Consider the following 22,759-nt stretch of genomic DNA (forward strand, 5'->3'; position numbering starts at 1 on the left):
TAGTCAGGTGGCACAATAAGAAGTGATCAACAAAAAGTCAAACGTTCCGCTTTTATCCTATGTGAAACGGTGAGAAGATATTGAAACTTAACGGGTAAAATGAAAAAGGCATAACTGTTCGGTGTTTTTAAATGTATATGTGGCTTGGATTTATATAGTTAGGTGGCGCAATAAGAAGTTGTTAACAAAAAGTCAAACGTTTCGCTTTATATATATGTGTGTGTGTGTATTCTATTTTTTAAAGGTTAGGGTGTTCAAATATATATATATATATATATATATACACGTGGCACCGCCACTGATGATGTTTTTTTGGAGGGCCATGATTCCATCTTATTTGGTGTTTTTTGCAACTAAAAATCTATTTAAAAGCTAAGAGCATTGTATCTTAATTGGCACCTCCTCTTCCATTTGTGCTTGGGGGTTTGGGGGTGGGGGGGGGGGTAAAATTTGCAATTTTTTTACCTTTTTTTCAATGGGTGGAATTCCTTACATGTGCCACATAATACATAGCGAAGACATTTGACTTTTGGTTGACCAAATAAATATTGTACCTCATAAAAAATTTTGAGGTCTCAAAAATTGTACACTTCATTATTTTAATATGAGATGGGTTCCAGTTAACTCAACTGGTGAAGTTTCTGATGGTTGTATAAAAGATCTGAGGTTCAATCCCCACTTACACCAAAAACTGATTGGTGTCTTAGTCTGATGATAAAGAGCTATCATCAGGAGCGGACGTCATAGATTGAAACTCTCTTTCAAAAAAAAAAAAAAAAAAATGAGATGGGTTCAAGTTCACATAGTGTAACTTCACAAAAGTTATACCTTTTTATAACCATAGATCTTCATAAGATCTAAGGGTGAAAAACACAAATGCCATATCATTAATATTATGTCTAAAAATTAATGAGTTACTTGCTCCCACATTAATTTCCCTAAATTCAATGCTTCTCTCTCTAAAGACTAAACCTAAACATCTTTTCTCTCTAAACTCACATTCTTCTCCATAGCTACACACTCTCCATGGATCAGGTCACTGTATAAGAAAAAGCCATGAATAAGAGACGAAAATCACAAACACAGACAAGTTAATTATTTGCTATTGACTAGTACTTACTTTTCTTTAAGATACGGCTAGTTCACCGGTTTTGGTGGCAGAGACGCATAGTGCCCAGGAGATTTTGTCTAGGGATGGCAATGGGGCGGGGTGGGGCAGAAGGATGGGGTCTTCGTCCCCGCCCCACATGGTTTTGTCTTGCCCCATCCCCGCCCCGCCCCGCCCCGCATGACGGGGAATATTTTCTCACCCCATCCCCATCCCTTGGGGCCCCATGAAGCCTCGTCCCACTCTGTAAAACTCTACTTTTTGTTAATTTGCCTTACAACTAGTACAATTTTTTTAATGAAATCTATTTCATTAATAAAAATATACTTGAAATTACAACTAAATTTATCCCATCAAATCAAATCAATTTTTAGAAAAAATTAAATAATATATCCAAATGTTTAACAAGACAATCATTAAAAAATAAATAAATAAATAAAAATCTCATAGTATAACACATAACAAAATAAAGGCAAAGAATTACATTGGGTAGATTAAAATATGCTAATATTAATATGTTTGTTTAAATAGTAGGGTTTTAGGATATGAAAAATTTACAATTATAACCCTTAGTAACGCAGGGCGGGGCGGGGATGGGGAGGGGCGGGGCGGGGTGGGTCTAAAAAGCCTAAACCTATCCCCACCCCGTCCTGTGGTGCGGGGCTAAAATCTTGCCCCATCCCCGCCCCACTGTCTTTGCGGGGTGGGGAAAACCCGCGTGGGGCAAAGCAGGGAGGGGCGGGTTAAGTGGGGTGGGGAAAAATTGTCATCCCTAATTTTTTCCTTTCAAAACTCTGTATTTCCAACATTGGAAAAATGGGCATTTTAAAAAAAAAAAAAATTTATTTTTGACCTTAAAAAATTAAATTTAAAATTCATACAAATAAAAGAAGACACAAATAAATATGGTTAGCCTGAGCCATACCGATACATTGGTTCCTTTCTTCTCTCTTAAAATGTTGGAATATTCTTTCTTAAAAAAAAATGTTGGAGTATTTGCGATTCATGATCAACATGTACAAGGGAAAGGGAAGAATAGATTTGAGGAAATGAAAATTATTACTCTCGTTTTGTAGCATTATTATTTGTCTCTTGATCAATCAATAAACCAAATTTACAATGTGACAATAAAAGAACCAAATTATTTCTTTTACTTACAAAAAAAAAAAAAAAAAAAACCTCTCTCTTCTACAAGGGAAATTGAAACCTGATTTTAGCAATTGCAGGTTCATCAAATACAAAACTTGGACTTTAACTGCAAAGAAAATTCTATCAGCTGTCAGCAGGGCGGAGGAGAGTCTGGAGCCGTGGAAAAGAAGTTGAGTTTAGAGGGAGAAGTTGTTCAGGTTTAGTCTTTAGAGGGAGAAGCTTTGAATTTAGGGAAATAATTAATGTGGAGACAAGTAACTCATTAATTTTTAGACAATATTAATGATACGGCATTTGTGTATTTTTTTACCCTTAGATCCTATGAAGATCTATGGTTATAAAAATGTGTAATTCTTGTGAAGTTATATTAGATGTAACTTCAATCTATCTATTTTTTTTTTTTTTTTGAAACATATCTATCTATTTTAATATAATATATATATATATAATTAAATTTAAATTCTATTCTATATTTAAACTCTCCATTAAAATCTTGATTCTATAAATGATAGAATATATAGTTCTATATGTAAACACAATCATAATCAATGCGTAATGATAAAATATATAGTTTCATATACAACCACAATCCTAATAAATAACTATTAATAACTACTTTAATTATTAAATTTTATATATAGAGAATTTAAAAAATCACATTATATTACATTTCTATGCATTGCACGCGTTATGGACCAGTATTATAAATCTAGGATTCAAGTGATTGTCAAACGCTCAGGGTCGAAGCTTTGAATTTAGGGAAAATTTTAAAAAACATTTTACTGTAGGTAGAAATTAGATAGAAATGGGACACAATGCTTTTTTTTTCTTTTTCTTTTTTGTATGAACCGACCGCCATAAGGAAATTTATTGGTTCCCCACGGGCTACGGCATGCCCCACCTGTCCATATCTTTTTTTTAAGCCTCAAATTGTTTTTCCAAATACGTTAGGCAATAGCCAATGAACACTACCTTCCATGAACCACCCAATTCTAAACAATTCCCTGCTGTGGTTTCTCTCACAGTCACATTCATCATTGACTTTCCATCCATTTAGTAGTCTCATAGTCACATTCTTATTCTCTTTCTTAATAAAGACTATTCCTACTGGAAGTTAGGGGAAAATGGATTTTAAAATTTTGAGAAGTACAAAAATTTTCTCTCTTTTTCATTTATATTTTAGTTTAATTTCTATTTATTTATCTTGTGGATGATTTTCAGTTTTTTATTTTATTTATTTAAGTTCATTACAGCTCTAAAGTGTGAAGATCAGTGCATTCCATTGTTTAGGTTTCTCACTTCAGAGGTTATGCAGAGTCCTTTCAGAGTTTTAATTTTTCTCATATCCATAGATAAAGAAATTTTGTAGTTCATAACCTTGTTAAATATGCGAGACATGTTAGCAATTTATTGTGGATGAAAGATGTTCCTCCACAACTCAATAATGTTTTGATAGCCAATTGTGGCTGAATTTTATTTATTTATTTATTGAAAGTCTAAGTTTTCTTATAAAAATAAAAAATAAAAAATCTTGTGGCTTATTATTTTCATTTTTTTATAAAGTCATGATGAATAATTTTTCTTGTTATGTTTGGAACTTTGGATGTTTAGTCATTCGCTTATTTAAACCAGAGTTAAATTTGATGCCAAATGTTTTACTCATAGCATAATGCCACATATATTGCCACTTTAAGGTCAAGATGTTGAGTCCTTTTAAGAAAAAATATTTTTTATACATATGTATTGCAAACTATAAATTTTGGTATACTCAAAAGGATTTAGAAAGATATAATGCTTTCACAATATTTTGAGTTTTTAATTGAATGGTGATTCAAAATCATAGTTTAGTCTTGTCCCTCAAACAAAATTTCTAATTCTACCCTGCAAATACTAATATATTTTGTGGTAGCTCTTGTTTAAATCTCACATTCCCCTCCCCGCTATTTACCTATCAAAAAAGAAAATAATAAACACATAAATGTATTATTCATGAATCTCATGAAAAAAGAAGTCTTCGTTGACAAACTTTAATTTTCCATACGGTATTTGAAAAGTGCAAGGGTGAGTGGCTTTGCTTTATTCACTTATCACTTCAGCCCAATTTCTAGTCCCTATCATCATTTCATTAATTCCACATTTTTATTAGATGGACCACACATCAACTAATCCTTAAAGAGACCGTAAGGCTCCTGCTAACATTTGCTAGTTTATTATTCACGAATCACAAATTGTGGAAAAAGAAGCTTTGGTTGATAGACTTTAATTTCCCATTTCCGTATCACTTGAAAAATAAAAATGCTAGAAATACAACTAAGATCCCGCACTTCCTACCTCGGAGAATTCGTTGAAATGGGTCCTCTTGAAGGTCCATGGTTCAGGAATATGCTTTAGCACTGGGAAAAGCAAGCGCACTACTCCTTCAATCATCACATGATCAACTTCCTCTTGAGTTGCATAGTCAGATATCATGGCACAAGGAAAAGTTAGGAGAAACCATTTGAAAACATAAACATATGCCCCTGTATAAAAGCTTCTATTATTTAGATGTTTTTAAAAAGTCTTTAAATTCATTTTAACGAAGGTCCAATTACAAAATCACTCTATTTCCTCTCACGAGCTTTGCCCTTTGCTTCATAGGATTTGGTTCATTTACAATAAAGCTTTCATCTTACACTCATGGGTTTTTATTAGAACATGCTTAGAGATTTTCAATCATTTGTCTCAAATATGGGCCAACAATGTATTCATCACATTTGGACTATTCTTTTCTTATATTCATTTGTCAAATTTTTATTTGAAGTAGCCTTTTAGTTAGAATATGTTGTAGCCTACCCCTCAAAGCCCATGAATCTCTCATCATTTTGAGCTTTTACATACAACAAGGAGGCTCAAGACTTTCTTGATTTTGGGCTTATGATAGCAACTAGACTATGATCCTATGAACCTTTCAAGTTAAGATATACCTTTGTATTTTGGGATAAGCCTTTTATATGTGAGAACTTCTTTTCTTTTCATCCCAATGTCTTTGGGTATGACATAACTTTTGGGCCACCCTTCCAATTTTTATATCTTTTATTTGTCCTTTAGAATTAGGTGAACATAAGATATATGGTTAAACAAACAAGAGATATAAATGTTACCCTCTTTTGATAGGATCTATGATCTCTCTATGTGTGAGTAAGCTCCTTAAAGCTAAAGGGATATATCAATAGGTCACTCACAACTAGTGGGCCATGATTCCAACCTTAGGCCTAAATGAACCATAATGGATTGCTGGCAAACTATTAACGTGCTCAAAGTCCATTATAGACAAATTATGAGATGGTGGGATGAACTTCAGAAAGTCTTGGCCCAAATGAAGCCTTCACTTTTTCATCACCAATCATGGCAGAAGGACAAAAGAACCAAGTGAAAGTGTGCGCAAACAATATTAAACAAGCCTTTATCAAGTTTAAGAAATGGAACACATTAGAATCAAACTCTCTATCCCCAGTGGAATTACCATTGACATTGAGGGCGCAAGCACCCACGACGGGCTTTTGGGTTTCTCCAAATTCGTGGGAAGTATTCCTTGGCCTAAAGTGGACCATGGCGGAGGGTGAAAGTGGAGTCACTACCTAGTTTAGGTCTAGGAATCATAAATATAGCATCATTCGTGGAAGGCTTCACTAGAGCATGTGTTTGGGGTTTAGTTATGGGGATGGGAAGGTGTTAGGCACCCAATCCCACTCGACCCGTGGGTCGGCTTCCACTCATTGTGTTCCAAATCTTAATCTCATTCAAGATATTTTTAACATGTTATTCAAACCCACATACACTTTAACATACATCTAAGAGCAAACATGGCATAAATATCCCCAAGCCTAGCATTCATCTATCATGGTATCAAGCATTTATCATCAAGGGCAGCAAGCATATCCAATGCATATTCAAAAAAAACATGTTATAACATCTAAACATCAAAAGCATGGGATTCAATTAATCATAACATGTTCATTACCCATATCATACATCATCAAGCAAAAGAATGCATGTTCATGTGATTATGTATGACTTACCTTGCTTATGTCACTGCATCACAAAACCTATACATCAATGCGTAATCATATTCATATGCATGTTCATGGCATTAAAACTATCTAAAACCTTAGCAAACATCAAAGAGATAAAACTAAACAAAACAACACAAAACAAAGAGATAGAGGCTTAAGTATAGGTAAACTAGGTTAAATAAAGGCCATAACAAATAAGTAAAACAAAGGGAAAAACAACAGGAACAAATTAGGTTTTTTGGGCAAGAGTATGCGTGCGCATATATAGGGTATGCATGTGCATCCCAACTGTATGCGTACGCAGACCTGAAGCATGTGTACGCAGACACACCCGAAGAACCCTAACCCTGAAAATGCAAAATAGAAACTCATAAAGTAGGAAATCTAACAACCTATCATGCTTTAAACACAGACACTATATAAAACTAAAACAAACAAACATTATAAACACATAAACACACACACACACACACACACACACACACACACATATAAACAACAAAAACAAAGGAAAGCAAGGAAAAGCGAAGAGCTAAAATTAAAAACTTTATCTCAACACTAGAACTCTTTAGAGCTTAATTTTAACCGTTCCTCTCAGTCAATCTATTTACAACCAATTCAAAATGAGTTAGTAAACTTTAGAACTCAAAGATCAAGACCAGAAAACGTCGCAATCAAACAAAATTAGACTTGAGGATATTTTGTGAAAAAATCCCTCTTTGATTCACTATTTTTTTAGTGAATCTTGTGTGTTTTTCCACTATTTCATCCTCCTTTGAAAAAAGTACATTTTATGGCTTTATATAGGCAAAAAATAGGGGGTTTGGGTTGGCTCTCAAATGATGTGGGATTCATTCCAAACCAAGTTTAGATGCAAAAAACTTTCCTTATATAGTTTTTAGAACCCTAGCATGCATACGCATGCACGTGTATGCATGTGAATGCATTGAGCATGTGTACACATATCTTGAGTGTGCGTATGCATACACGTGTATGCATGCACACACTCTAGGGTTTCCATAGCCTTTATTTTCCAAAAATAATTTTATTCTTCCAAAAATAAGTTGTATTTTTCATAAACACTTTCCCCAAGTCAATTTTCATCTCATTGGGTCCTAAACCAACCTTAGGCCTTAGAAAGAGTGGAGGCATTTGGTCTAGACTGATTGGGGAACGGGGGCCTAAGTCGTAAGAGGTATAAATGTGATGTCGACAACTATCTTCCTCTTTCAATTGGTAAATTCCTCCACTAGAAAGAGTGGAGGCATTTGGTCTAGACCGATTGGTACTCTCAACACTATTGGGTCCAGTCCAAGTGTGGGCTTTTTCCACTAGGTCATTCAAATACCCTATGGCCTCATTGGGGTCTTTTTGCAAAAATTCCCTATTACACATCATCTCAACAAATTGACGCTCTCTATTGTAAGTCCCTCATAAAAATAGCTCACATTGCACCAACTCATAACCATGGTGAAGATACAAATTCAAAAGGTCTTTAAATCTTTCCCAAGCTTGGTACAAAGTCTCACTTTCTTTTTGTGAAAAAATTGAAATTTGTCCTTTGACAGCATTTGTTTTATATTCAGGAAAATATTTCTTGAAAAATTCATGTGTCATCTCACCCTATGTCCCAATCGACCTAGGTCTCAATGAATACAACCAACTTTTTGCTCTCTCTTTCAAGGAAAAAGGAAAAAAATTTCAATCTAATTATATCCATTGCTCCTAGTTGATAATGGAAGGTAGCCACCACTTCTTCAAATTCTCTAATGTGCACATAAGGGTTCTCATTCTCCATACCATGAAAGATAGGGAGAAGTGGAATCATTCCTTGTTTAAAATCAAAGTTTTACACATGGGTTGGAAACATAATGCAAGATGGTGCACTATTACATGTTGGGTGCAAGTAATCACGTAAAGATTTAATGGGCAACTCGTCTTCATTCATGGTGTTAGATGTGTGTGAATATGTACTCAAAGAATTAGATGAATTGGATGAATAAGATAAATTTACTAAGAGAGCTTCAAAATCTGTATCAGGTCTCTTTTAAAATCTATCGTATTCATCCCTATATCTATTTTGCATATCACAAAATTAAAAAGAAAGGAATGAGTTTACCGGGTTTGAAGAACTCAACACCAACCAACCTATTCTTCTTGTGCTCCTTGCTTTGCACCTTTTCCTCAGCAATGACGCCAAAAATTGATATCGTCCAATTTTGTAACGGATATTGTAGTGTAGCTAAGGTTGTCGTTCCACCAAGAAAAGGAAAACAAGAACATGTCAAAAGCACCAATAATATGTAGAAAAATATGATTGAAACTTAGGAAAAATAACATTTGGTAAATTCAATAATTAAAATCACTAGGACGTTAGGGTTTGTCCACCAATTTTGTTACGCATCCACTACCAATCCAATTTAGTACACGATTGGGTAAGTAAACACATAAACTATCCGATTGGATGATTTAGAATTATGTTTTATTAATAAAACTTTCTTTGGTTGATTATATTCATCAATTTTTTCAACAATTTAGTCTAGAAAATAATAACTTTGCTAGAAAAACTCAATAACATCACATACCTTAGAGGCAATACTATGGCAAAAGTAATATCCAACAAGATTACCACGTTTTACTAAAAAAATTATAAAACCTTATTCTAAAAATAAGAAGATTCAAGAATAGACTTATGAAACAATTAAAAATTAAATATCAATCTAGAAAAACAATTATGAAAAGAGAACAATTGATTTCAATAATCAAAATGTGAAAAACATGCTTGGATTGAATAGTAAACAACTTACAAACATTGAGGATTCACCCCTAACCCTAACTTAGGTTCTTAAGCTTACATAGAAAATAAAAAACTCTCAAAATTAATGAAAAATAAGGTTTTCCAGCAGCCCAAAACGTGGCTGCCCTTGTATCCTTTTAATATTTATAACATTCAAATCCCTAAAACACATGCTCTCCAAAAAGGAAAATATAAAATGTCAATTCCTGTTTTTCAACAATGAGTCAAGTTTTAGGTAGTTTTTGGCCTTGAATACAACAAATTCTGAAGTTCTGGTAAACTACAAAGTTTTAGATCTTTAAGTCCTTGTTCCGTAGCCTCAAGAATCAAGTCAATCCATCATGGATTAAAAAGATATAACCAAAATACCAAAACTGGTCAGAATATTTTCATGCCAGGATTTTTTCCATCTTTGGCTCAAATGAATTTCTCTCTTTCTTTTTATGTTTCTACATGTCTTTGACTCATTAAATTCTTCAAAAGCCACTTCTCAATCAATCTTCACCCTTGGATTCTCTTGGCTTCATTTTTGCATGCTTAGCTCATTAGTTTAAATCTTGTACAAGAGAAAAATACATGTAATGAGTATATTTTAGAGAATACATGCAAACTCTCATATTTACGAGTAAGTGTGGGAATAAACACAAAATAGATGTGATAAAGTCTACCAAAATTAAGATAATATTGTACTTTAAAGCTTTTATCAATGGGCTATCACTTTAATCCCACAAATTCTTTGAATTTGATTAACTATAATACATATGTTGGAATTGGACCTCCTGTTAAGATTAAATAGTTGGACCCAAATTTAGCTTTTATTGCATCTGTACCGCACTTTGTTTCTGGGTTTTGATCTTCATGACCCATCCCTACTATGCCTAAGTAAATCACTCACGTCCAAATATTTTTGGTTGATATTGCTTTAAAGTTGTTTTAAATAGCACATACAAAAGTATATAGTTTTGTTGGATATGATTTGTGTCCAGTGCATTTATATACTAGACATGATACAATTTTGGACACGTATCCAAATCATATCATATTCAGTGTACAAATGCATAGGACACAAGCTTTAATTGTCTTTGTTACTTGATAAATCGAATATATTCAATTGCTGTTAAAACTGCAACTGAGTTTTAAAGATGGTAAAAGCAAAATTTCCTATTTATCGTGCACTCTGTCATGAACATTCTTTTGGTACAAGTACTAAAACTATTGTTTAAAAGCAAAGGAACAAGGGCCCAAATTAAGCGATATCAATGTACTAATAATGAACACAAGTCACGTTAAATGTGGGGTATTGGACCTCCAATCTATCTCAAGAATTGTACCCACTTACACTTTTTTATTTATTTATTTATTTTTTTTGAGGAACGTACCCACTTACAATTTACAGCTGGAAAGTAGCAAATGCCAACGAAATGTGAGCCCGCAATGGTACGTAAAATGTACAAATAATTCTAGTCTTTTTTTTTAAGCCTCAAATTGATTTTCCAAACACGTAAAGAGCACCTCTAATAGTTTCTCTAAAACTAATTTTGGAGAACAAACACTCTAAAAACTCACTCTAATAGCTTCTCTAAAAGCAAAAATTTTTCAATTTTTTTTTTGTTTTTTTGTTTTCTTTGAAGTTGCTATAGTCATTCTCTTTATCTAGAGAATACTATAGTAACTCCAAATGAATTTTTTTACTTAAAAAAATCATACAACTCATTCGCTCTCCTCTCACCATGGCTACAAACACAACAATTTTTTCTCTCAAACATCTCTAAACTCAAGCATAATCAAAATACAAACTCAAAAACATAATCTTAAAATTAATCAAATCATAACAATAAAAGGAAAAAAAAAATACAGACACAAGCCATCTAACCCATCTGGACTGCGTTGGGGAGAAAGACGAGCTGCAATGGCGGAGCAAAGTCATCTAACTCATTTGTTCTTTCTCTCTCTACCTCTTTCTCCATTTCTTAGCACAGAGAGAGCTAGAGAATGTTCTGGAATCAAGTAGAAAAAGAAAAAAAAAGTATAGAAAGAAAGAGCTGGAGAAAGAAAGTGGAGGTTCTGGAATCAAGTGGAAAGTAGAGAGAGAGAAAAAAAAAAAAAAAAAAAGGATGGAGATATATGGGTATACCTGTGTGGTGGAGAAAAAACAAGAAAAAAAAGGGAAACGTATGGATGAAAGAAAAGAAAAATAATATAAAGAATAAGAAATGACAATTTAGAAATGTTACCACAATATTTTCACACAATTTTCACAATAAATCTTAAGTAACATATTGTTATTAGCTAATGTTGGAGAATAAAAATATATTTTCAGTAGTGGGTTCAAATTAGAACTAGTAACAACTTTCTATATAAGATTTTGTTATGATTCTTGTGAAAGTATTGCAAAAAATATTGTGGATGTAACACTTTTTGTTGAAAAATATAATTGTTGAGAATGAATAGAGGAAGAAAAAATAAAGATTAAAAAAGAATAAAGAATGAATGAAGAAATAATATTTAAATGAGATGAAGAAATGATAGAGAATCTGTTGGAATATGTATTTGAAAAAGTGGGTAGATAAAAAGTAAATGTCACTTTTCATTATTCAAACAGTACAAAAATTTAGACAAACTGCTGCAGATACTCTTAGGCAATAGCCAATCAACACTTCCTACCATGAACCATCCATTCTAAACAATTCCTTGGTGTGGTTTCTTTCACAGTCGCATTATTCATTGAATTTCCATCCATTTAGTGGTCTCATAGTCACATTCTTAAGTTAAGGGGCATTTAGTTTGCTGTGATGTATCCTTAATGTGTTCCACGTTACGATGATGTGACATTAAAGTTTTTGATTTATTTTATTTTTTCTAATATTACCATAATTTAAAATTACAAAATATATCACATCATCTTAATTCCACCATCTTTCTAAACATTGTAATATTGTTGTATTCTTGTAGTAAGATTATATTAATGTAAGATCACAATAACATAATATTATGGAGTAATATAACATCACGGAGAACCAAACTCCCCTTTGAGATTCCAGTAATGTTACATCACCCAGAAGTGAAATTAAATAAAGCTAGCTATTATTAATTTTCTACATGCAATATTCTTTGATACTGATGACTTTTGAGTTTTGAGAGATTAATGTTGTGAAAATGGTTGTGCGCACATGCATAGCATAGTGTACAAGCTTGTAAACATGTGCATTGAGACTAGACCTATTGACTATTGTAATTTTCACCTCTTGTTGTTTTCACGGGAAATATATATATATATATATATATATATTGTGGGGCCCACATGATCTATGGGACAGGCCCATCTACCTAGGGAGAATCCAGAGGCCTAAGCCGAGGAGGGCTATGGCCCAAGCTCGACAAAATAGCCTTTGGATACCGCCGAGGACAGCTCAATCCTCGGCAGACCCAAAGTCCCCCCAAAGAAGAAATAAGGGTAAAGATGGTATAGGACTGAAACTTGGAAGAAAGATCTAAAATATCAAGGGAAAGCTGCTGTTACTGCCATTTAATGCTCTGAACCTGACAGAGTCGTATTCTTTGGCTTTTACAACCATCCCTAACGACTTTGAGTATGGACTGATGGGACAAGTATCAACCTTGGAAAGTTTAACCCTACGCGTGGACGAAGGACAGTGGACGCGAGCTAGTATAAAAGGAAGAGTAAGTAATCTATAGAGGGGGTTGGGAAAAATGACCAGAAACCAGAGCCTCCCAGCCCACCTCCAGGAGAAAGACTCCAGGGGTGAAGGAAAACTCAAACTCGTACGAACACCGTGAAAACCCACCGCCTGTCAACCAGGGCCTAGCCTTCCAAACCCACGCTCTACAAGTGATATTGTTAGGGGCCTTTTTACGTGCGAACCCGACACTGTTACGGTCCGTCACGAATCGCGTCCTTACATATATATATATTTATATATGATTCAAATTCTCACTCTTTTATTGTAACTATGAAATTATAATTTTTTTTTTTTAAAAAAAGACGTTCTTGATTAGAGAAGTTGTTGAGTAGTTAGACGTTGTTAGGCCAGCTGGTAGTTGGTTAGCGCAAGTCTTGGCCTTATTTGCATGTTAACAAGGTTGTCAATGGCCTTATGAAATGCCATTGACGTTGTTTGTGAAGTTGAAAGTGCACATTTTAGAATTTTGGCAAACAATTTCACAAACATAGAATCAATTACATCTTCTGGCTTGCTTCCTGGGAATGTAAAAGGAGCATCAAAAGGAAAAAGCCTCTATTGATCCCAACTTCACTTCTTTCAATTAAGAATCCAGACTCCAGATCGCCCATTTATTAACCCCTCTTTCATTCCGAGTTAAAGTTAACGTGTAATGGGATGTCTTCTATAAAGTTTTGGTTTAGAATTGGCATGTTCTATCACTAAAATGTTATTTCAGTGACTTCTTCCGGCTTGCATCTATTGATATGATTATAAAAGGCTTGAAACAATTTAAGGACTTCGTAATGAGAAATAAACAACATTTTGGGTTATTGTTTTAAATATCAATTTTAATTTTAAAAAATATATAGCAATAGAATGCGATCGCAACATAAACTACAAGAACGAGATTAAGGGAAAATGGCTTTAAAAGTTTGATTTTCTTTTTCATTTATATTTTATTTTAATTTCTATTTATTTATTTTGTGGCAGAATTTCAGTTCAATTTTTATTTTTTTATTTAAGTCCGTTACAGATCTCAAGTGTGAAGATCAGTGCATTGCATTGTTTAGGCCTCTCACTTCAGAGGTCAAACTTTATGCAGAGTCCTTTCAAAATTTTAGTTTTTCTTATATCCATAAACAATGATATTTTTTAGCTCATAACTTTGTTAAATATGCAAGACATGTTAACAATTTATCCGTGTGGATGAAGGACGTTCCTCAACGCTCAATAATGTTTTGTTAGCCAATTATGGTTGATTTTTTTTTTTTTTTTAATGGAAAGTCTAAGTTTTCTTATAAAAATAAAAAAATAAAAATTCATGTGGCTTATTATTTTCGTTTTTTTATAAAGTCATGATGAATAAATTTTCTTGTTATGTTTGTATGTTTAGTCATTTGCTTATTTAAACAGTAGCTAAATTTGATGCCAAATGTTTTACTCATAGCAGAATGCTACATATATTGCCAATTTAAGGTCAAGATGCTGAGTCCTTTAAAAAAAAAAAAAATTATACATATGTATTGCAAACTAAATTTTGGTATGATTAGAAGAATTTAGAAAGATATAATGCTCTCACAATGTTTTGAGTTTTTACTTGAATGTTGATTCAAAATCATAGTTTAGTCTTGTCCCTCAAACAAAAATTTCTAATTCTACCAGGTAAATGCTAATATATTTTGTGGTAGCTCTTGTTTAAATCTCTCATTCCCCTCCCCGCTATTTACCTATCAAAAAAGAAAATAATAAACAAGTAAATTTGTTATTCAAGAATCACCAATCATGACAAAAGAAGTCTTCGTTGACAAACTTTAATTTTCCATACAGTGTTTGAATAGTGCAAGTGTGAGTGGCTTTGCTTTATTCACTTATCACTTCAGCCCAATATCTAGTCCCTATCATCATTTTATTAATTCCACATTTTTATTAGATGGACCACACAACAACTAATCCTTAAAGAGACCGTAAGGTTCCGCTAACATCTTTTTTTTTTTTTTTTGGTAAATAAAAAAAATAGGGGATTTATGGTTATATTACATCCCGGACAGGATGTCAGGCGAATTGAATTTATGGTTACTGCCTGTGCGGGATTTTAACCCCACTAAGGATACCCACCAACGGACTCCTGTGGGCAGCAAGACTAGAACCTAGGTGTGTTGCATGAAGCGTCCGAGCCTTACCCACTCAGCCAAGCCCCCGTCAGCGGTTCCACTAACATCTGCTTCTTTGTTATTCACGAATCACAAATTGTGGAAAAAGAAGTTCTGGTTGATAGACTTTTAATTTTCCATTTCCGTATTACTTGAAAAATAAAAATGTTAGGACTAAAATTATAACCACAATTTTTGCCACAATTTGATGACCGCAAGTTATGAGTCATGGGGCAATGATTAATAGCTTGGCATTCTTTCATTGGATCTCAGTATTATTGACAGAAAATTTCTGAGAAATAAAAGAATAAATATGTTTTATAAACAAATCATTTTCCATTTTCCTGACTCCTGAGACTTCTGAGTTTGGGCAGGCTGAGCACAAGACTGATCATATAAATATGGGCATCCCTTCTTTCGGTGTCTCCATGTACCTAGTGCTCATTTCCATACTCATCTCCCTAAGCATTAGGGGTGAAGCCGCTGAATACCGCTACCATTTCTGTTCAAACCAAACTTTCTCCCCCAATAGCACCTACCGGTCTAACCTCAACAGACTCCTCTCTTTCCTAAACACAAATTCCACGCGTGAAGCCGGTTTCTACAACACCACCGTGGGTCAAACTCAAACCCCAGAGAACACAGTTTACGGCCTCTTCCTCTGCCGCGGTGACCTCGCCACCATTGAGTGCCAAGACTGCGTCTCAACATCAACCAAAGAGATTGTTCAGCTGTACTGCCCAGAAGAAAAAGAGGCCGTGATTTGGTATGATGAATGCATGTTACGCTACTCAAATCGATCATTCTTCTCCATTATGGAAGACGAGCCTAGTAAGATTCTGTGGAACTTGTTGGATATAACAGAGCCGAATCGATTCATTCAGCTAGCGGAAAAAACATTGAGTGACTTGGTGCCGGGGGCGGCAGCAAATGCTTTGTCCGGTGCTAAAAGATTTGGTACCAAAGAAACCAAATTTACCGACTCGCAAACGCTATACAACCTTGTACAGTGCCTCCCTGACCTATCCAGCTTTGATTGCAATAGGTGTCTTCGGGAAGCCATAACAAACTTGTCCACAGCTTTTCGCGGAAAGAGAGGGGGTCGTGTTCTGAATCCTAGTTGTAACGTTAGATATGAAGTTTTCGCGTTTTACCATCCCGCAATCGCAGCCCAGCGCGCGTCGGAACGCCACCAAGAGAGTTACAGACCAGCCGACGAGGTCAAAGATCCATGTTACTTTCTTCTCTCATTTTTTTTTTTTTTTTTTTTTTAAGTTTTTTATATGATTCATGAGGATAAAAATCTTACAAGTGTGTCCAATATACAGTGTAAAATATGTAGGGGACAATACGCCTTTTGTAAAGGTGTACTTTTATCTAGCGTACAATGTAAACCTATTAATCACTTAATGATATTTATTAGGGGTGTGTATAGGTCGGGTTAGGTCGGGTTGAGGGGATTTTTTGACCCAACCCATCATGATGGGCCAAAAAAAATTCAACCCAACCCAACCCATCACATAAGTCTAACCCAACCCAACCCAACCCAACCCACATGGGTCGGGTTGGGTCGGGTGAACCCATGGGTTTGACAAATTTTTTAATTATTATTATTATTAAATTGAATAGAAAAAAATATAAGTATTTATATATTAAAAAAACCTAAAGATTAGTATCAATGTAACTCTTTAAAGGCAAACAACACTAATGACTAAATAACAATAGTAATTTATTAGAATTTGTGTCAACTAATTAGCTTTTATATAGGATAGAAAGAACTAGTTATTTAAAAAATTTTATTAATTATATAATATTTTATATATATATATATATATTAAATTAGTATTAGTATAAGGAGCTGAGGAAATGCTGCTCTACAGTTGGTTTTTTTTTATAAAATTATTAAATATATAATAGATATATATATTTAAATATATATAAGTGCCCTACAATTGATTTTTTTTTAAAAAAATTATTAAATATAAAATGTATTTTAAATATATATTAAATATGAGTGGGTCGGGTCGGATTTGGCGGGTTTGTAATTTTATGACCCAAACCCAACTTGACCCGCTATAAATTTTTTTTTTTTTGTAACCCAACCCAACCCACCAAGCCTTAAAAACCGACCCAACCCGGTGGGTCGGGTTGGGTTGGGTCGGGTTTGGCAGGTCGGTGGGTTTTCTGCACACCCCTAATATTTATAAATGAAACATTTAATGTTATATCATCTAAACTTTTTATTAATTTTGCATTTTGAAAATTCCACAATTGGACTATATGTTCCAAATGTCGTTAACAATCACATCAAATTTTGTGTTAATAAGAAGTTATTTACTATTCGATATATAAACTAATATTTTATATATAATTTTAAAATTCAAAAACATCAATTTCAAACATTTTATAGATGAGTTTGTTATTAGTCTCCGATCACTTTAAAATTTCTCAAACGAAGAGGATATTATAATAAAATGTAATTCAACAATCAATTTTTCAAAATTTAAATCAAATACAACATTCTTAAAAAAATTCATAAAAATTTATTTGAATGCATTAAAGTAAAACTCATAAAACATTTAAAAAAACAAATTCTAACATTACAAAACATTCTCAAAGCATAACAATACAACAACTCAAGTTATAAGAAGTACAAAAACAATTCAAACATAGCATTACAACAATTAAAAATATAAACAGCGTATTATTAAAACATAAAAGTATAAATTCAATAATATAATATATAAAAATATCATAATTTTAAAGTTAGAAGGCTAAAAATATATATATTTATTATCTTATAAAAAACTTATAAAAATATTTTTTTAATTATTTAAATATAAATAGGATGGGTGTAGGAGGAAATGTTAATCCCCATCCCTACCTCATTTGTTATGTGGTGTGAGTAAAATCCTTCCATTAAGGGCTAGTGAGGCGGATACCTGCGGGTATGAATTTATATTGCCATCCCTAACTCTTAGACTTCTTGCCGAATGTCCTCATTTATTTATTCTTCAGCTTTTCTTCTTTTCTTCTCTAGCTTGTACGACATGCACAAGACAATAAATACATCCTTCAGATATATGGCCTGACTTTTTTGCACATAAAAGCTAACTTCATTTACTTCTTGACAAATTTCTCTCACAAGTTCATCTAAGGAGCTTTGACAAAGAGTCTGGGCTGGAATTGTGGGTGGCGGCACCCAACAGTTTTTGTGGGTGTTTAATCATATTTTTCGTAGGCTAGTTTGACCAGCTAGATGAGAATGCTCTAGAAACTCAAGTATACTAGCGAAGCCAATATGGTCCTATGGTATCATAGTGCTTTAAGCATTTCTTATAACTGACTATTAACTATTCTCAATAAAATCTGATATTGTTTTCGCAGGGAAAGGCAAAAGCTCAAAGGCAATAGCTATCGTAATTGCTGTTACAATTGCTTCCTCTGTTGTGCTAGTCATTTTGCTTTTCTTTTTCCGAAGGAGGAGAGCAAGAATGAAGTCCAATGATATAAACGAAGAGAATCCTCAAAAATCTGATGGCCTCCTAAATTACCATGGTATGTAAGTGGAATTCTATCATTTACGATGTATTTCAAGCCGCATGTGAGGGAGAGTTAAAAGCTATATAAATTAGAATGTTAAAAGTTAGCAGATATCTTAAGAAAATTGGCTTATGAACTATTTAAAAAAAAAAATTATGGAAAAAGAAAAAAGAAAAAAAGAAAAACTAACTTTTTATAGAGCTTTTATATTTTCCATAAAAGTGACATTAAAATTCTGAGTAAACTAAACTAATATGACACTGAAAGGTTATGGATCAAATTGACACAATTGAAATATTATAAACCAAATTGTAAAATGGTGTATTGGATAGAGACAAAATACATAGTTTACCTTAAAACTTTTTAAAAATTGTTCATTAACAAATATTATAAGGATACCCATTAACCAAACTTTTTTTTTTTTTTTAATTTTGGATAAAGATTATATTGAATATGTACTCACCTCAATCATATCTGCAAACAATGCTATTTGTAGTGTAATCTCTTACGTTTATTTATTTTTGGGTCTTTAGCTGCAAGTGAAATAACAACTGTAGAATCTTTGCAATTTGATTTTGGGACAATTGAAGTTGCAACAAACAAATTCTCAGACGACAACAAGATTGGTGAAGGTGGATTTGGTAAAGTTTACAAGGTACGTAGAATCAAAACTCATTTCTTGCGTTTTTTTAGTACTCAAAATTAGCAAACATAGCAAATTTACTGCATATAAATATGAAAAAATTTCGAATTTGAAAAGCTTTCAAAGTTGGGATTTTATAAATTCTGCGAAGGGAACTATTCTACAGCCAATCTAAGCATTGGACACATCGTCAAAATATACTCTAGAGTCTAAATCCCTAGGCGATCAACATTAATGTAAAAATAATTAATTGAAACAATTAATCACACAATATTGAAAATAATACAGATATAACACAGTTGTATACATATATATTTTCACAATATGCTCAGCATATCATCAATATATATATATATATATATATATAAAATAAGTAATAAAAAATATTTTGACATAGAAAACCGTTGGAAACACTGCAAAAAGGTTCTTTCTCCTGTTAAGTCGGCTAGGATTCTTATTTGTTATGTTGCTTGTGATTCCGAAGGATTCTTTGTCATGTTAAACTCCACAACTGAGTAGAAAAAGAGCTTCCGAAAGTGTTTGGCTTGTGCTTATTTGTTTTTTACTTTTTGCTTTTTGTTTCAATTTTTTTGCAAATAATTTAAATTTTAGTCTTTTAGAAACAAGCTAGATTTTATAGATTTTATCACACATTTAACAAAAAAAAGTCATCAAAAGCTATATATTTTGATAAAGACTATACAAATAAGTAGTCCCAAACACATGAATCAAACTGTGCTTATAATATTTTTTGTCATGCACGCCAAAGCCTCCAATTTAATGGTAATCTAATCCAATCCATACCAATTAACAACTAGGTCCTGAATTTTGTCTTTTTGGAGGTTATTTTACTCAGGGTGTGCTACCTGAAGGGAAGGAAGTTGCAGTTAAAAGGTTCTCAATGAAGTCATTGCAAGGCTTAGAGGAATTCAAAAATGAGGTCATACTTATTGCGAAACTTCAACACAAAAATCTTGTGAGGCTATTGGGATGTGGCATAGAGGGAGAGGAAAAGTTACTTGTGTACGAGTTCATGCCCAACAAAAGCCTTGATAATTTTATTTTTGGTTTGTTTCTTCCTACCTTCTATTTTTTAAGTCTGATAGTATTTTGGATTTCTTGTAGACTACTACAATTCACATTTATACACTATTTTATAACTTAATGTTAATATTGAATTTTAGATTCAAAAAGGCGCTCACAACTTGATTGGAAGACTTACTATAACATAATTTGTGGGATTGCTAGAGGACTTCTATATCTTCATGAGGACTCCAGGCTTAAAATCATTCATAGAGACTTGAAGCCTAGCAATGTGTTGTTGGACCATAACATGGTTGCCAAAATATCGGATTTTGGAATGGCGAGGATCGTTTCTGAAAACCAAAACATAGCTAACACCAAAAGAGTTGCAGGAACATAGTAAGCCTTTTCTTCTTTTATTTCTCTTCTTTTTGGTTTTTAAAATAATAATAATAGTGATGTTGGTATCCAAAAAGTGGGTACATGGCTCCAGAATATGCAATGGAAGGGATATTCTCTATTAAGTCCGATGTCTTCAGCTTTGGTGTAATCTTGCTTGAGATTATTAGCGGGAAAAGGAGTAGTGGCTTCTACCTCACTGAACATTCGCAGACACTCCTTGCATATGTATGTTAACTTTTGTCTGCTTGAATTAGAATTAGACAAAAATGGAAATGGAATAAGCATATATGAAATATAACTCTATTTGCAATCTAAATTTGTAGGCGTGGAGACTGTGGAATGAAGATAAAGCGATAGAGTTTGTGGACAACTTCTTGATGGAATCAGGTTCGACATCAGAAATTGTAAAGTGCATACATATCGGACTTTTGTGTGTCGAGGAAAATCCACAAGACAGACCCACCATGTCGACGGTGGTAGTTATGCTGGGAAGTGAATCAATAGCTCTTCCTGAACCAAAACACCCTGCATTTTCTGTGGCTAAATTCATGTCGACGGATGAAATCTCTGTAAATGAGCTAAGTATTTCTACTATTGTACCAAAATGAATGCTTACAAGTGTACAAGATTGCTGTTGGGTTTTGCATGATGGTGAACTTAATGTTGTACCCTTAATTTCTAGAAAATAGGATAGGATACGTATTGGAATTAGGGAAGGAAAGTCCAGCTAATTGAGTAAATGATTGTATTGTACAAACTACAAAGTTATTAAATAATAATGTATTTTGTATAAAAATGTTTTTCAATTTTCAAATTGAAAAAGGAAATTTCAATTGTAATTAATAAAAAAGTGATTTTTTGTGTTGAATTTTCTTTTGTAGCCTAAAAGGAAAAATGACATTTACTATTATTATTTTGATGCCGGTTTCTTTGTGGGCTGGGCTTCTCAATAGCGCATTTGATACGTAGGCCGTTGTTGAACTGAGTGACATTTGTACAAAATAAACAAGAGATTTGGACATTTTGAGCCACTATTATTTTCCAATCATATCTCATAGGTGGGCCTGCAGAATGAATTTGGCAGTCCAAAATTTGGATTCAATCAATTACTCACTACCATTACCCACAAGAAGAAGAGTAAATAGATCTCATAGGCTTAGCCATGTTGTAATGAAGCTTATAATTTGAGGCTCGTTAGTTAGCAAAACATTTAGGGTTCCAATCCAAACCTACTAGGTATATTAGGAAAATCCGAAAGCATGTTTTTCAAGTCTTGGAGAGCTACTCTTATGAGATCTGTGAGGTTATTGTACCTTCTAACTTTTTCAATCACCTACCAAAAATCACACATGTATTATTAGTACCGGTGGAGTAAAAGTTGCAGCAAGCTTTAGCTATCAAGCGTACTGAAGATTAAGACGTGAATTGGAGGTTCATGTTGGTGTAAGTCCACATCAAAGAAGTCTGAGGGGTTCAGAGCTCAATTTCGTAACTATAATTAGATTTACTAGAAATTGGTATTCTTTACTGTAAATCTCAATTTAATATAGTGGATTATTCCCCTCAAATTTTTACCTTGAAACTAGTTTGTTTTACTAGTTTTCCTAGGTCATCATTTCTTGTGTTATTTAGATTTTTCATGTGTATGTTTTCTTGTGATGAATGTTTAACCTAGATTTGAATAATTAACCTAAGTAAGAACTTGACAAACAAATTCGGTTAAACACTGTGTTTTTCAAAGGTCTAAAACTTACAATAACCCTTAACAATTCTTGTGTGGGGGCAAATATTATCTAAGGATAACATTCAATTGTGCCTCCAAGCCAATCAAAATTTCTGTTTTCCTACTGGTCAACCATTGAAAGGGGGTATTCATGTAGGATGACCATACGAGCAAGATTATTTCTCACTTTGACTTGATCAAATTGGTAAGCATTTAAACTCATCGTTCCATCTATCTTATTTTTTTGTTTAATTAAGACTTGTTGTATATCCCTTATATCTTTAAACTTCAACCATGGACATCTTGCTAAATGATTACTGAAATGGGTTGTACCTTGGCTAGAATCACCCAAGTAAAGCTTGCCACAATGATGGCATCAGGCTTTAAATTTTCCATCAACCTTCTTTTTTGTAAAATGCTCCCAAACATCTGAGGTAGTCTTTCTTTTTCTACTTGTATCTAAGTCCTCATTTGTAGGCTATTGCT

The 22,759-nt window shown here is 33.3% G+C and overlaps 1 protein-coding gene and 1 non-coding gene across 2 annotated transcripts; both read left to right on the top strand.

Moving 5' to 3' along the window:
• The first annotated feature begins 7,771 nt into the window (after positions 1 to 7,771).
• On the top strand, positions 7,772 to 7,876 carry LOC115993409. Its single transcript, XR_004092950.1, has one exon. It is a non-coding gene; the product is annotated as a small nucleolar RNA R71 (small nucleolar RNA).
• A 7,352-nt stretch (positions 7,877 to 15,228) lies between these two features.
• Positions 15,229 to 21,346, top strand: LOC115991149 (cysteine-rich receptor-like protein kinase 10). Its single transcript, XM_031114892.1, has 7 exons — positions 15,229 to 16,172; positions 18,303 to 18,497; positions 19,016 to 19,137; positions 19,982 to 20,192; positions 20,310 to 20,547; positions 20,625 to 20,775; positions 20,874 to 21,346. Exons 1-7 carry the CDS (start codon positions 15,341 to 15,343, stop codon positions 21,156 to 21,158), a joined length of 2,034 nt encoding a protein of 677 aa, XP_030970752.1. The 5' UTR covers positions 15,229 to 15,340; the 3' UTR covers positions 21,159 to 21,346.
• The last annotated feature ends 1,413 nt before the right edge of the window (positions 21,347 to 22,759 follow it).

Source organism: Quercus lobata, chromosome 5 (genome assembly GCF_001633185.2).
Source record: "Quercus lobata isolate SW786 chromosome 5, ValleyOak3.0 Primary Assembly, whole genome shotgun sequence".
Taxonomy (NCBI): domain Eukaryota; kingdom Viridiplantae; phylum Streptophyta; class Magnoliopsida; order Fagales; family Fagaceae; genus Quercus; species Quercus lobata.

What these genes read in the sequence shown, in the direction of transcription:
- LOC115991149 (XM_031114892.1), top strand. Translation starts at nt 15,341, where the DNA reads ATGGGCATCCCTTCTTTCGGTGTCTCCATGTACCTAGTGCTCATTTCC. An exon ending in CCTTGATAATTTTATTTTTG is followed by an intron (nt 20,193 to 20,309) that starts GTTTGTTTCTTC and finishes ATTGAATTTTAG; the next exon opens with ATTCAAAAAGGCGCTCACAA. An exon ending in AAAAGAGTTGCAGGAACATA is followed by an intron (nt 20,548 to 20,624) that starts GTAAGCCTTTTC and finishes GTATCCAAAAAG; the next exon opens with TGGGTACATGGCTCCAGAAT.